At 31.1% G+C, this 13096-nt stretch overlaps 1 protein-coding gene across 4 annotated transcripts in view; it reads right to left on the bottom strand.

The window, feature by feature from the left end:
* The window catches only part of LOC111624938 (microtubule-associated protein Jupiter-like), a 26503-nt gene extending 19924 nt beyond the window's left edge, over positions 1-6579 (bottom strand). The window contains exons 1-3 of one of the 4 annotated variants that reach the window (XM_023367930.1): positions 6337-6575; positions 6194-6278; positions 5366-5444 (exon numbers count right to left, since the gene is read on the bottom strand). In XM_023367930.1, coding sequence (XP_023223698.1) covers positions 5366-5444; positions 6194-6224 — 110 coding nt within the window. In that variant the 5' untranslated portion in view covers positions 6225-6278; positions 6337-6575. Of the gene's footprint in view, positions 1-5365; positions 5445-6193 lie in introns of all 4 variants that reach the window. The other 3 variants (XM_023367931.1, XM_023367929.1, XM_023367932.1) reach the window with 3 other exon arrangements.
* Between the last annotated feature and the right edge of the window lie 6517 nt (positions 6580-13096).

Genomic DNA, 13096 nt, shown 5'->3' with positions numbered 1-13096 from the left:
CGTGGTTTAATAATCAAAAATAATCAATTTCTGTTAGACTGAACACGTGGTTTAATAATAAAAAATAATCAATTTCTGTTAGACTGAACATGTGGTTTAAATAATCGATTTCTGTTAGACTAGATACGTGGTTTAATAATAAATTTCTGTATAATGAACACGTGGTTTAATAATCAAAAATAATCAATTTCTGTTAGACTGAACACGTGGTTTAATAATAAAAAATAATTTCTGTTAGATTGAACACGTGGTTTAAATAATCAATTTTTATTAAAACTGAACACGTGTTTAATAATTAAACTTAATTTCAATTTATGCTATTGATGAATTTCTGCAAATGAAACAATAATTATCATTCAAAACATATATTTTTTTTGTTTTAGATTTTACCTCTAAAATTCATATTTTCCCTCTATTTGGCAAGCGTATAACGCACAAAAAATTCAATTTACAACAATATTACAAAACGGCGATAGGATGCACCCATCACAAGTGTTGTCATTATTCCTGCTTTATGACAGCAATAACTTACTAGGAAACGTGAATGACCTTTTAAAACATTTAAAAAAAAAGCCCTGTCCGAACTTTATAATACAGAAACAGTAATAAAATCATCTTTACTTCAATCTGTGTAGGGATATTAAACAGGAAATTCGTAAAATCCCAACTGGTTAATGAATCATGGGGCGTTAACTACTAACCGAAAATTGTTTACAACGTCGAAAAATCCTTTTTAAACGTGATAGAAGGATGGTAATTTAATTAAACTCTTAACTTGTCGGATTGAGAAGGATTAAATTTGCATAATTTAAATCCTTTTCGAGTCTAACTGATGGAAAATTAATTAAATAAATAAATAAATAATAAAACACTTGACAGAAATTAAGGATATTCTTACTTTCAACTGTCCATTCCAACTTTCTAAACTGAAATTTACATTTTGTTTCTATTTTAATTGTTTAATTTCTGTTTCTGCTTAATTATTATTAAACAAATTGATCAATTGCACAAATAAAAATGCATTAGTTACTATAGAAACGGAATTAATACATTGTTTAATTGTTTAATAATAAAAAAATACAACAATGAGTTGCGTAACTTTCCCGGCCAAACATTAAAATTGTATGCTGCGCCACCCTGTTATGAGATTTTATTTATAATTTTGTATATTATTAATTATTACAAAATTGTGAAAGGTTTCATTTTCACGGTAGAGATGAGTTTTATATTAAAAAAAAAACAAATCGTAAATACTAATAACCACACTCGAGATATTACACGTGACCCTCTCTATCTTCCCACCCCCTTGACCTTTAACCACCAAAATTTAACAGCATTAATGCCCTTAATACACAAACCTCCCTGCAAAATTTCAGAAATTTTCAGCAAAAAGCTTTAAAGTTATTAAGCTTCAAAGTGGTTGAACAGAATCGTCCCCCTCACAAACACATACTGAAAAATTCCCCAAATTTCTTTGTATTTCTCGACGTTTAAAGGTCCTTAAGTGCAAAAATGTTCAGTTTAAGAAAAAAAAAAAAAAAAAACAAATCTTAATTTCGTAACAATTAAACAATATGTTAATTTTCTTTATGTTAATTAACTAATTAATTTTTTATTCGTGCAATTGACTATTTTTGTTTAACAATTAAATACAGATAAGAAATTAACATGTGATTTAATTGTTTAAAAAAATAATCAATTACAGAAACAGAAATTAATTAATTTACGTGTTGATTTTGTTTATTATTACGTAACAGATTAATTTCTATTTCTGAAACTGAACACTTATTTTTTTTTTAATTTATTGAACAGATGGTAAATTAACACGTGATTTAATTGTTTTAAAAAATAATCAATTGCAAAATTAATCATTTTACGTATAAAATTAACGTGTTAATTTATTTAAATATGTAAAATTGAACACTTAATGGACAATTAAATAACTTGTTAATTACTCAATAAAATGTTCAATTATAAAAACAGAAATGAATTAATTTATGTAATTAATTAATTTATGTTTCTACAATCGATTATTTTATTTAATTTTTTGAAACAAATTATTTATTTTTTTAAATCTAAATTAACTTTTTAAATCGTTGAACATAGATTATTCTCAGTAATGTAAGAGAATAAAATACACGACGTAGAAAGGGAGGAAAAAAAGAACATAAATCGCCTCTTCAATTGCTTATTTAATGGTCTCTTTAGCTTCTCGGTCACGTTAGATTATAAAATTAAGTAAATTTACCAGAACTTAATTAACTACAAGAGACTTTAATTCTGTTTGGAGTGGGAGAAAAATAATGGTTTAGTTTATTTGTGCACTCTTCTTTACTGGATAGTGCTACGTAGGTTAATTCTCTATTAGACGGATAGACAACCTGACATTCTTTCTACTGTGTTTATGCAGTGAAGAAGAATGCACAAGTCAATATTTGAACGAGGACATCAAAATTCTAGTATAAAAAAAACAAAGAAAAAAGTGATCTGAACACAACCTACTTGTCATAAAATAACATGACAACCTTAACGATCGTAATTCTTCAAATATTTTCCCTTAATTTTTATTTAAACAATATAAAAAAATAATAATAATAATAAGGAAAACTATTAATAGCCTAATAGCCTATTAACCTAATAAACGTTGATAATAATTATTAATTTTAATTATTTTATGAATATTTTTTGCGCTATTTTTTAAATTAAATACACAAAAGACAGTTCAATGAGTTATATTGTTCTGATTTTCTATAGAAAGCAGACAAACAGACGTTCGAAATTTCTATATATATATATATATTNTGATAATAATTATTAATTTTAATTATTTTATGAATATTTTTTGCGCTATTTTTTAAATTAAATACACAAAAGACAGTTCAATGAGTTATATTGTTCTGATTTTCTATAGAAAGCAGACAAACAGACGTTCGAAATTTCTATATATATATATATATTTTTTTTTTTTTTATTATTTACAGACAATATAAACAATATAATTTTCAAGTTCTTTCATTTATTTTCTGTAAATATTAATTTATATCTGTGTATATTGAACATTGAACTGTGTTTAATAAATAATTGTAATAAGTATAACATTAGTTTGTCTGTCAGTAGAGATTTATAAAATATAGAAAGCTGAGTTCTTTTTTTTATATTCCAATAACAATGTTCTATATATGTTAATTATTTACACGAACAGACAACCCAACGTTCCGTTTAGTGAATTTTTTTTTTAAAAAAAAAAGACAATCTAACTTTCTATATTTTATGATTCTTCGCTGACAGACAGACAAACTAACGCTCTGTTTATTTATAGTTATCTGTTAATCTGTAAGCCAACGTTCAACACCTATATAAACACTAAGTATTGTTTTTCATACTAAAATAGATGAAAATATTTGTTTCAATTAAAAATTATAATATAAAGTACGTCCGGTTGTTTGTCTGTTTCCAAAAATATATACATATTTACATTTAAACAAGGCAAATATTATATTTTTCTATTCAAACAAATAAGTTTTTCGTTTTTTTTTAAATAGTTTAATATATAAAACAGCAAACAAAAAATCAAATATTGAAAGCCTTTATGAGACAGACAGACAGACAGACATGTTACAAGTTATAGTAAACACACAATACACGCTCACTTCTCGATCACTATTATCAACGTAAGTAGACAATATAACTCATTATATATTATAATTTTAAGGACAGACAAACTGACGCTCCAGCTACAAATTACTACATAAATAAGAACTCGATAAGTGTCATTGGTTCAGCATGACAGAGAAAAGGGGATTTTTAAAGGATTATTATTATTATTTATTTTTTTTCCTCCTCCTCCCCTTCTCTTAATAATAATTGATAATTCTTTAAGTTAATTACTTCTTAATATTACACTTCCTCGTTTAGAATTCTCACTATCGAAGCGTGAGAAAAAACAATAATTTATTCAACCCCCCCTTTTTCCAATAACGTCACATGACCCCGCTATTGTCGTTTTACATGCACAAATAGCACCATTACGGTTCCGAAAACACAGGGATATATCAGTAACTGGCGTGTGCAATAGCAATTCTATACAGAAACAATATATAAATAAAAAAAATGGCCTATGTAATCTGTATATCTGTCTGTCTGTAGCCCATTCGAGGCCTCTATATATTAAAGGTTGTATAGCACTCCTCGCTCTGCTTATAAAAGAAGGTCGACGTCAGGTGTGTTTCGTGAGAAGCCTGGGAATTTTCTCGTCCCCCCCTCTTCTTTATACAGAGCCCACTTTCAAAATGGGGGGGACTGCACGACTCATCTGGGGAGCCTCTTCTAGTTTAGAGGGTCGAAAAAGTAGTCTAGTAGTTGGGCAGTTGGGAGGGGGGAAGGGTATTTTTTCATCTCTTTCGAGTGTCTGAAATGGAATATAGCTTATTGGTGACATACAGAGATGGAAACAGCATAGATAATGGTTCATTCTTCACGCTTTCAAGGACGTCTGTGCGGCTGTATTGAATTTTTAATATTGTGCAACCATGCGGTCTTTTGGGCCATATTCAAAGATGCAGAAAGATTTTGACTATTGGCACAATTTTTATCGCCGCTTTCTAACGTTTTACCCTAACATTTCTCTGTTATAGAACAGGTTTTCGCCTGTCTGGAGTAGGGTTTATCTCGATTAAAATCTAACAGAACTGTTATCTGGAGAGCGTTAGAAAACCGTTCTAGCATCTAAAAAAATAATATATATTCTAGCATCAAACGGCAACTAAAACAATGATTATTTGGGTCGAAATTCTTTTATTTGTCTATCACTAGTCGACACCCATCGTTAATTACGAATAAAATCCGTAACAATGTCCCGCTAATAATACAAGTAGAGCATCAAACTATTTAAACTATTCTTCTATTGGATCCCCTTTAAAAAAAAATCCCTAAAATGTTCTACGTGTAATATACTAAAATAAATCCTTAAAACTGTCCAAATATTCAATAAAATTCATCATAAAACTAGTCTAATCCCATAATAAAAATCACGTAAAAGTGTTCTACAATATAACACAGTAAAGTATTAATAACAGTGCTTTAAAATCCCCCAAAATCATATAAAATTTATTAATAAATCACCGTAAAAATTCCCTACAAACCGTCTAAAAACGTTTACCTATTGTATAGATAAATTCCCTAAAAACCCTAAATAAAAAAAAACACACACAAAAAACCCCCCCCTCCCTCCAAAATTCCACACTCGACTCAGAAAATTCACAGTTAATTTAAAATAATAATAATAAGAATAAGAATAATAAGAGGAGAGATTTAAATAATTAATAAAATAGAGAAGAAAGAAAAATTACAATTAAAAAAAACTAACCTTTTTCCCCTTCCAATATTGTCGATCTCGACATGACGAAAGTTGTATACTGGAGCCATGCTTATGTCCAACGTTCGTCCTGTAGAACGTAGAAACGTATGAGTAAGAAGTAGGCAATAGGCGCGCTACACAATAACTAGCCAGCTGCTAAAGCTGCCTATAAGCCGTGTAGACAGTCAGGAAACCTTTAAATGGCCACACAACACCTGCATCCTGGGTAGTTGAGGCCTCCGAGCATTCTTTAACCAACCGTGACATATAGACAATATTAAGTCGCCTTCTCTACAATTTTTTTATTTTTTAATTTTATTTTTAAAAGTAAATGTTTATACGAGGTCAATACACTACATTTTCTCTACATTTCTTTGATTAATTACAGGTTTTTTTTTTTTTTTGGAAGTTTACTATAGATTTTTACTAATTTTCTTCGATACAGATAAGCGCTATCTGTTAAGCGTATTGTGTAATACACTGCTTTAACCGTTAAACGATTGTTTAAAAATTAACACTTAAAACTAGTGTCTGGGGTCGTATTTTAGTGTTAAATTCGTATTATTTTTGGTGGATTTTTACATCGTTTTATGGGAACAGGTGTCAGGTGTGTAATCACTACAAACACTAGGCTTTATATAAACACACTTAGCAACGTTTACAGCTAAAAACGCGACCGTACACAAGCGAAATTTAATTTTAAAACAATAGATTTAATGGCCGTAACGCTAGCTCTAAACGTTACAAAGTGCCGTTATTTTAGGGGTGTATATATATATATATACTACTCGATCAATTGTAATAAGAATAAAAGACACGTAAGAGTATATAATATACCTCTTTTTTTCTGTGCTTTATGCTCTGGCATGTTGCTTATTTTTTTTTAAGCCCAAGATAACAGACGAAAGCCGGATACACTGTGCTGTAGTAGAGAGGGAGTTGTGTTATGCTGTTGCAACAGAGCTCGGCCTTCTACATACCTGAAAACTCAGATCTTCCGGTGTAGCACGCAGAACGTTTTAAACACGTGGCATGCCTCACCTGGCATATCTGTGAAAGGCGCGTGTTGACCACACCAGATCTTAACAGAAGATATATCTGACGACCCGGCCTACGAGAGGGTCGACAGTAGCTGAGGTTGTTGCACTCGACTTATCGACGAGCGCTACCGCACTGCAGAAGCCCAGCGTGACGTCACAGGAGCCGAATTGATTTTTGTTGTTCTCCACAAACTATTGGCTAGAACCTCTCACAAGCGCACACACACCACACACACAAAAAAAAAAAGTGGGATCGGTAATGAAGGGTAAGAACACGCAAAATCTTCATCACGTGCACTTGTTTCCGAATAATGTGGGCGTATAAACTCTTAAAGATGTATATTAAGTTTTCATTGCCTTATTATCTACTTTCCTAAACCCCCTACTGTATTTAAAAACCGTATATTGATTATCGATTCTGTATATTGTCCCTCACCTACATATGTCTAACGCATAGATTAATACAGGTGAGAGGGGGATAGCTCGCGTGATTATCGACATTCTATCTAACATATACGTGGGGTGTAACGAGATACCATCTTTTTAAATGCTGTAAAACTTATTAAAACGTATTGTTTTTCTACACCAATATACCAATTTCGACTTCCACGTACAAGTAACCGATAAGCAGAACAGTAGGGAAGTAACACAAGTTTCAATTTCCTTGGATAATTTGTAGGGGGGGGAAACCAGCAAATTTCCTCGTTTAATAAGTAAATTTTACTAGAAATTACAAGATTTTTAGTAGAATTTTTTACTAGAATAGTGGCACAATCATTTGACTCTGTAACAGATTCTCTTATCAAGAAATGAGACACACTTATCAGCTATTGCAGTAAATTATGTGATAATGGGATATACAGATTCCAGTTGTGTCTAGTGGATTTTAGTGTGATATCTAGTAGATTTTAGCTGCAATTAGAAAAAATATTCTAGTTATTTCTAATGCATTCTAGCTCTAAAACACTTCAGCAGAATTTTAACAATGTTTTAGAGATTCTAGAGATGTTTAGAATATGCTAGATACCGCTAAAATTGTCTAGAATCTAGAGGATTTTAGTAGTATCTTAATAGATTCTGGATGTAAATATCAATAGAAAATTCTAGTAGTATATAGTGCATTCTAATTATAGAACATTTAAGTTGTTTCTAGGGATTTTATTAATATCTAGAATCCTCTACATTCTAGAGGATTTAGTGGTATATAGTAGATTCTAGCATTAATTAGAAAATCTATTCTATTAATATCTAATGCATTCTAGTTTCTACATTACGTTAGTAATATTTTAATATATTCTAACAATATCTAGAAGATTCTAGAGTAACTAGAATCCACTAGATACCACTAGAATCCTCTAGAATTTAGAGAATTCTAGTAATTTCTGATTATAGAGTATTTAAGTTATTTATAGCGAATTCTTGTACTATCTAAAATCCTCTAAATTTTAGAGGATTTAGTGGTATATAGTAGGTTCTAGTTGTAAATTCGAAAATGCTAGTAGTGTGAAGTAGATTCTAACTTAGTAGTAAGCTAATCAAATTACTACTGGATCCCCTAGATTTTAGAGGATTTATGATAACAATCCTCTGTATTTTAGAGGATTTAGTGGTATATATTTTGTTCTAGTTGTAAATTCGAAAATGCTAGTAGTGTGAAGTAGATTCTAACTTAGTAGTAAGCTAATCAAATTACTACTAGATCCCCTAGATTTCAGAGGATTTATGATAACAATCCTCTGTATTTTAGAGGATTTAGTGGTATATATTTTGTTCTAGTTGTAAATTCGAAAATGCTAGTAGTGTAGAGTGGATTCTAGTAGTAATCTAATATCTTTCCTATTCGGATAGTGGTTTTTAGATACGTTGATTATAATAGAAAATTTAAAAAAAATCCTCTAAATTGACCGAGTTTTCTATTGAACCATAATGAAGGGTATTTTTACATCAATTGTATTTTGTGTTCTTTATAGAATCGAATTTACAAGAAGTAACAAGAGCGTAAATGACAGACTTTTAGGTTATTTTCTTTTTTCATTTTTATTTTATTTTGTCTTGAGGCCTTACGGTTAATTATACCCTTGTTAAATAGATATAATTAACTCTTTTCCTTTTCGTTGACAGTTTTTATGAATGAGGGATCGTTTGTAGCGAACAATAAGAGAAAAATTGGACACTAGTTTCTCTAAATGCAGGCGGTTTACAGAGGGAAAACAACTTAAAATAACAGTTACCCCCTGTTATTTTAACTTTTTTTAATGTTTTATAAGCATAAATGAATCCATTTTAAGAAAGAATCGATTAAAATTTCGGTTTTTTTTTTTAAATTAATAGTGTTATTTTAAACCAAATACCCGAAAATTCGGGTGTTTTAAGCCAAACACCCGAAAATTCGGGTGTTTGGCTTAAAATAACACCAGTTTTTCAGTGTTTTACGTATTGTTTTATGGATTAAAGTATTTCTAGTGTTTCATTTTTGTGTGGCAAAGCGAAATAAAACCGGAAACGGAAGCTGCTAACGATTTTTTTTTGCCAAATATTCGCCTCGCATCCATTACGTCGCGCCGCATCCTCTCGCATCCACTTTTAACACTTTTAAAACAATAATTATTAAGACTTTTAAAAGAAAATATCTTTCTAATGACGAAAATGAACGGAAAAACAAAGCATAAATCTAATAAAAACATCAACAAAGATTAATTAAAAGAGCAGGAACGTCCTTTGAGACCGAGCTAGCAATTATCCAATCCACAGTTCAAGACGAGAATATAGGCTGTGTTAATTAAAGTTTTAACACGATTGGTCCTGTGACACGTTTCTTTCAATCGATAAGAAGTTCATAAAGTTAATCTAAGACCTCTAAGTACATAGAAAAGTTTGAAAGAAAACACACACACACACATACATAGTTTTTAATCATTCTTTCCATAGTTGGCCATTCAATACACATCCGGATTCTGATCATTAATCTAAAGAGGAAGCGGATTAAGGAGTATACTTGCCTTTGATAAGAAGAATTTTCTTTGAATGAGTTTGTCAAAGAAGGTAGCAAACTATATACAGAAGAACGAGGTGACCATTTAAAAAGCACCTTCAATAAAATATCTACATTATCGATCTAACACATGACTTTTTTTAGTACAGAACTAAAAGGTTGAACGTCCTAACAGATGATATCTTGACTTAGAAAAAGCTACAGAAAACTTTAATTTTGATCTATTTATAACAAAACGTTATCTTGTTTATTTTATTTTTTTTATTTTGGGAAAGGGTACCGGTGTCAAAAACAGGTAAACATCCCGGGTGTGCGTATCGGTAAACAAGATTCCATGCATTAATATAATTATTTAACGAATTATCGAGTTTACAGTGCATTAACTCGAGTTATGAATTCGTTTTTCTTTTATATATATATATATATAGTTTTTTTTTTTCGGTGATTTAGCATTGAACAGAAGTGCAGGAACCTCGCTCCAGTGACAAAACAACCGTGGTTAATACAGGCAGGCAATAAGGGAGTGCCCCTGCTTGGTACACTAACTGTTGTTGAACAATAAACGATTTTCTGTAACGTGTCATCATCTAAAATCAAGGTCGATGTTGCTAAACAGAAGGTTTTCCAGATAAGAGAATGCGACCCGTTTTCCGTAAGGAAACATTAACATTAACATATACCTCTTATAATAATAATAATAATAATAGAAAAAAATATATAAGCAGTAAAAAAATCAAAATCCTTTGTTCTACTTGTTATAAAAAAAAAGGGCACGAATTGTTTTGATAATCGATCCGAATTCATCGCGTGTTTGTTTACTGTTATTATAAATCAGTACACTTGTCAAAAATATACCAGGTTTATAAACTCCTCCCCGGTTTTCTGTTATCGATAAAGGTGTGTGTGAAGTATTTATTTTTATGTTTTCTGTCTAGAAAATACAAAAAAAATAAATAAATAGCTTTTATTGTGTTGTGTTCTATGTATAAAATACAATAGACTCTATACGTATACACAGAAAAACGTTTGGGAAGTAATTTAACAATACAGAACACGGCTTTGTTACGTTGTTTTTGTGACGTTTTTATTTGTTGGCGTTCTCCGTTACGCTTGTGATATATGTGTGACGATTGTGTTATGTTGTATGTGTAGTATGCTGAAGTCTATGTTGCGTAGGCTATTATGCTTCTGTCCCGTTTTTGTTTAGTGTTTTCTTATATTATGTGTGTTTTTTTATGCCTATTGTTATGTGTTTTGTGTTCTGTATATATTTAAACGATCTACTCCGTGTTTAAGCTGTGCTTAAGTGCCGTATTTTATGTTTGGTGTGACGTGCTACACTGCTCTATGTTTATACATCTGTTCTATATTTAATGTTTACTCCGACGTCCTTCAAAAAAAAGCTGATGATCTTCGATCGAAAAAGACACAGAAACCTCATCTGATATAAGAGTTTCGATTTAATACGTTTAATCGATTGTGAAAGCGTATTCCTGGAATGGCTACTACTTCTGCATACATCAAGGTGAAAGAGGACAAAGGGGTTCAGAAGGGCAGACAGCTATCATTCGAACTCTGCTCTATGAGCCAGTTGCGGATGAGTGCCTTTGTCCGAAGCTCATTCGATTGTGAAAGCACCAAAATATCAAGAATTTTTTTAAAAACCCGTTTTTGGAATGTCTAGTCGTTTGGGTCACTCAACCTGTATTCGAGAATGGCAATAAGTTACCAGGCGATGCGCGTGTTTGCAAATGTTTGAAACACTTCTACAAGCGTTTAACAGCTGCATTTTGACATTTTTTTTCTTTTTTACTGTAATTTACCGAAGGTACAATTCGTAGAAACCGTGCAAATTGGCCACTTGTGCCACCATCATTGCTATCCCATTTAACTAGGGTATAATTTATGGAGCAGTGGCTCGATTCCCCCTATACACTTTCTACTACATAATAACCTAATAAATAGATATTTTCTAACAATTCAGAAGACGTAAAACTCTATAAGAAAATAATTTATGGAGTGTTTGCGGCGTATCGACCGAGTATAGATCTAATTATTAAAGACTTTTCTATCCTCATAAAAGCCATTCTTCTAACCTTATCTCGGTGATAATGAGCGTGTACTTTATGTCATAAATGTACAGAGCCTAAGAACATTTATAAGAAGCACTTTTACAGCTTACAGAAGCCAAATGTATGCAGCTTACAGTGGTAAATTATATAAAAAACGGCAGAACAAATGACTGAAAACGTCCTTTGTTCTATATCTTTTCTTGTTATTCGGTACTCGAAATGACTTTGGTTGTTAAGAAAGTAGCAGGAAGCCATAGCTTTTTCTTGGCAACGTACAGACAAACGAACTTTCGAAGTGGCTTAACTAGTCGTTTTATATTTGTACTGTTAATCTTCTAATAATAATTATTTAAAAAGAAAGGGGGAAGGGATAAGAGTAATGAGGTGACAAACCATTCAACGTGAAGTATTTCAAACGGGACATTGAACCTGATCATCGTTTCTGCTTGTTTGAAACATTAAAGAAAAAAAAAGTTGACAACAGCAACAATAATAATAATACGTTATACAATTTTATAGCTTAAGAGCATTTTATTTAATTACTTTTAACATTTTTAATTGTTTAAAATGTCATTTCAATAGAAGTAATTAAAGAAAGATTAATAATGTGTCGAAAACTTTAATCGCTAGACCGTGCAGAGGTGGGGGTGGGCACAAAAATACCAAACCCTAGATTTTAGCCAATACCTCCTAATCTTAAAGGTAAATACCCTGCTGTATTAGGTACATAACTGTACTCTCCCCCATAAAAACTTGTCTTATTCCCTCCGCTATGCATACTATTCGACCTTTGACTTTACTCTAGGAAATCGCATCCCGCTAAGTCTTTCCCTTTGCAAATTATGTAGCGTGCTTTCTAGCTTTCACTTACATTTGTTACTGTATTCTAGGAAGCTTAAGTAAGATATTTAGGGGTGCTCTTTCATTACCGAAAGGAAATAATTGCTTGCATCGATACAGTTTAACCGGAAACTCCACTAAATCGTGTAAACATGTTTAAAAAAAAAATATCGCAGATCGCAGCCTTCCTGTCCGGCCGACGTTCTTGCTCGTCACTCAAGCTTGACTCGGTTGCGGTTCACTTGTAACCCATCAAGGAGTATTGTTTTGTACGTTAAAACTATTTACTTTACCTTCTTTTCTGCACAGTATACAAAAGATACATATATAAGTTCCCTACTACATAATATTCCGCTTCCTCATCGTATACACGTAATTAAATATCAATGAAGGGGGGGGAATACGTGCAGAATTTTATTAACCTTCTCTGATTTTTATCGCTTCAATCTATGGAAGTTAAAGCTATGATGTCAAGCGTGAAGGCCGACTCGTTACGATAGAAACGAGAAACTAGGGATTTCTCATCCATGAATCCTTATGATCTATACCGAAATTTAATTTATCTTTTTATAAAATAGTTATAAAATGACTTATAAGTTTGTTTTAATATAAATATAACATTCGATAAAGGATCTAAATGTGTAAGTGGTATTTTCCATTCAAATGGCGGCTTTATATGTTAATCCGCCATTTGCCTGGTAATGTATATAATTAATGATTTTTTTTTTAATTTAAAATTTTACTTGAAATTGAATATTAAGTTAATTTAAAAAAATTATAAATTATGCCCAAGATA

The sequence above is a fragment of the Centruroides sculpturatus genome, unplaced genomic scaffold (assembly GCF_000671375.1).
Source record: "Centruroides sculpturatus isolate CEXI.00-Female unplaced genomic scaffold, Cexi_2.0 scaffold390, whole genome shotgun sequence".
In the NCBI taxonomy this organism is placed as follows: domain Eukaryota; kingdom Metazoa; phylum Arthropoda; class Arachnida; order Scorpiones; family Buthidae; genus Centruroides; species Centruroides sculpturatus.
The sequence above is the reverse complement of the archived record's forward strand: the minus strand, read 5'-3'. Positions and strand labels throughout refer to the sequence as shown.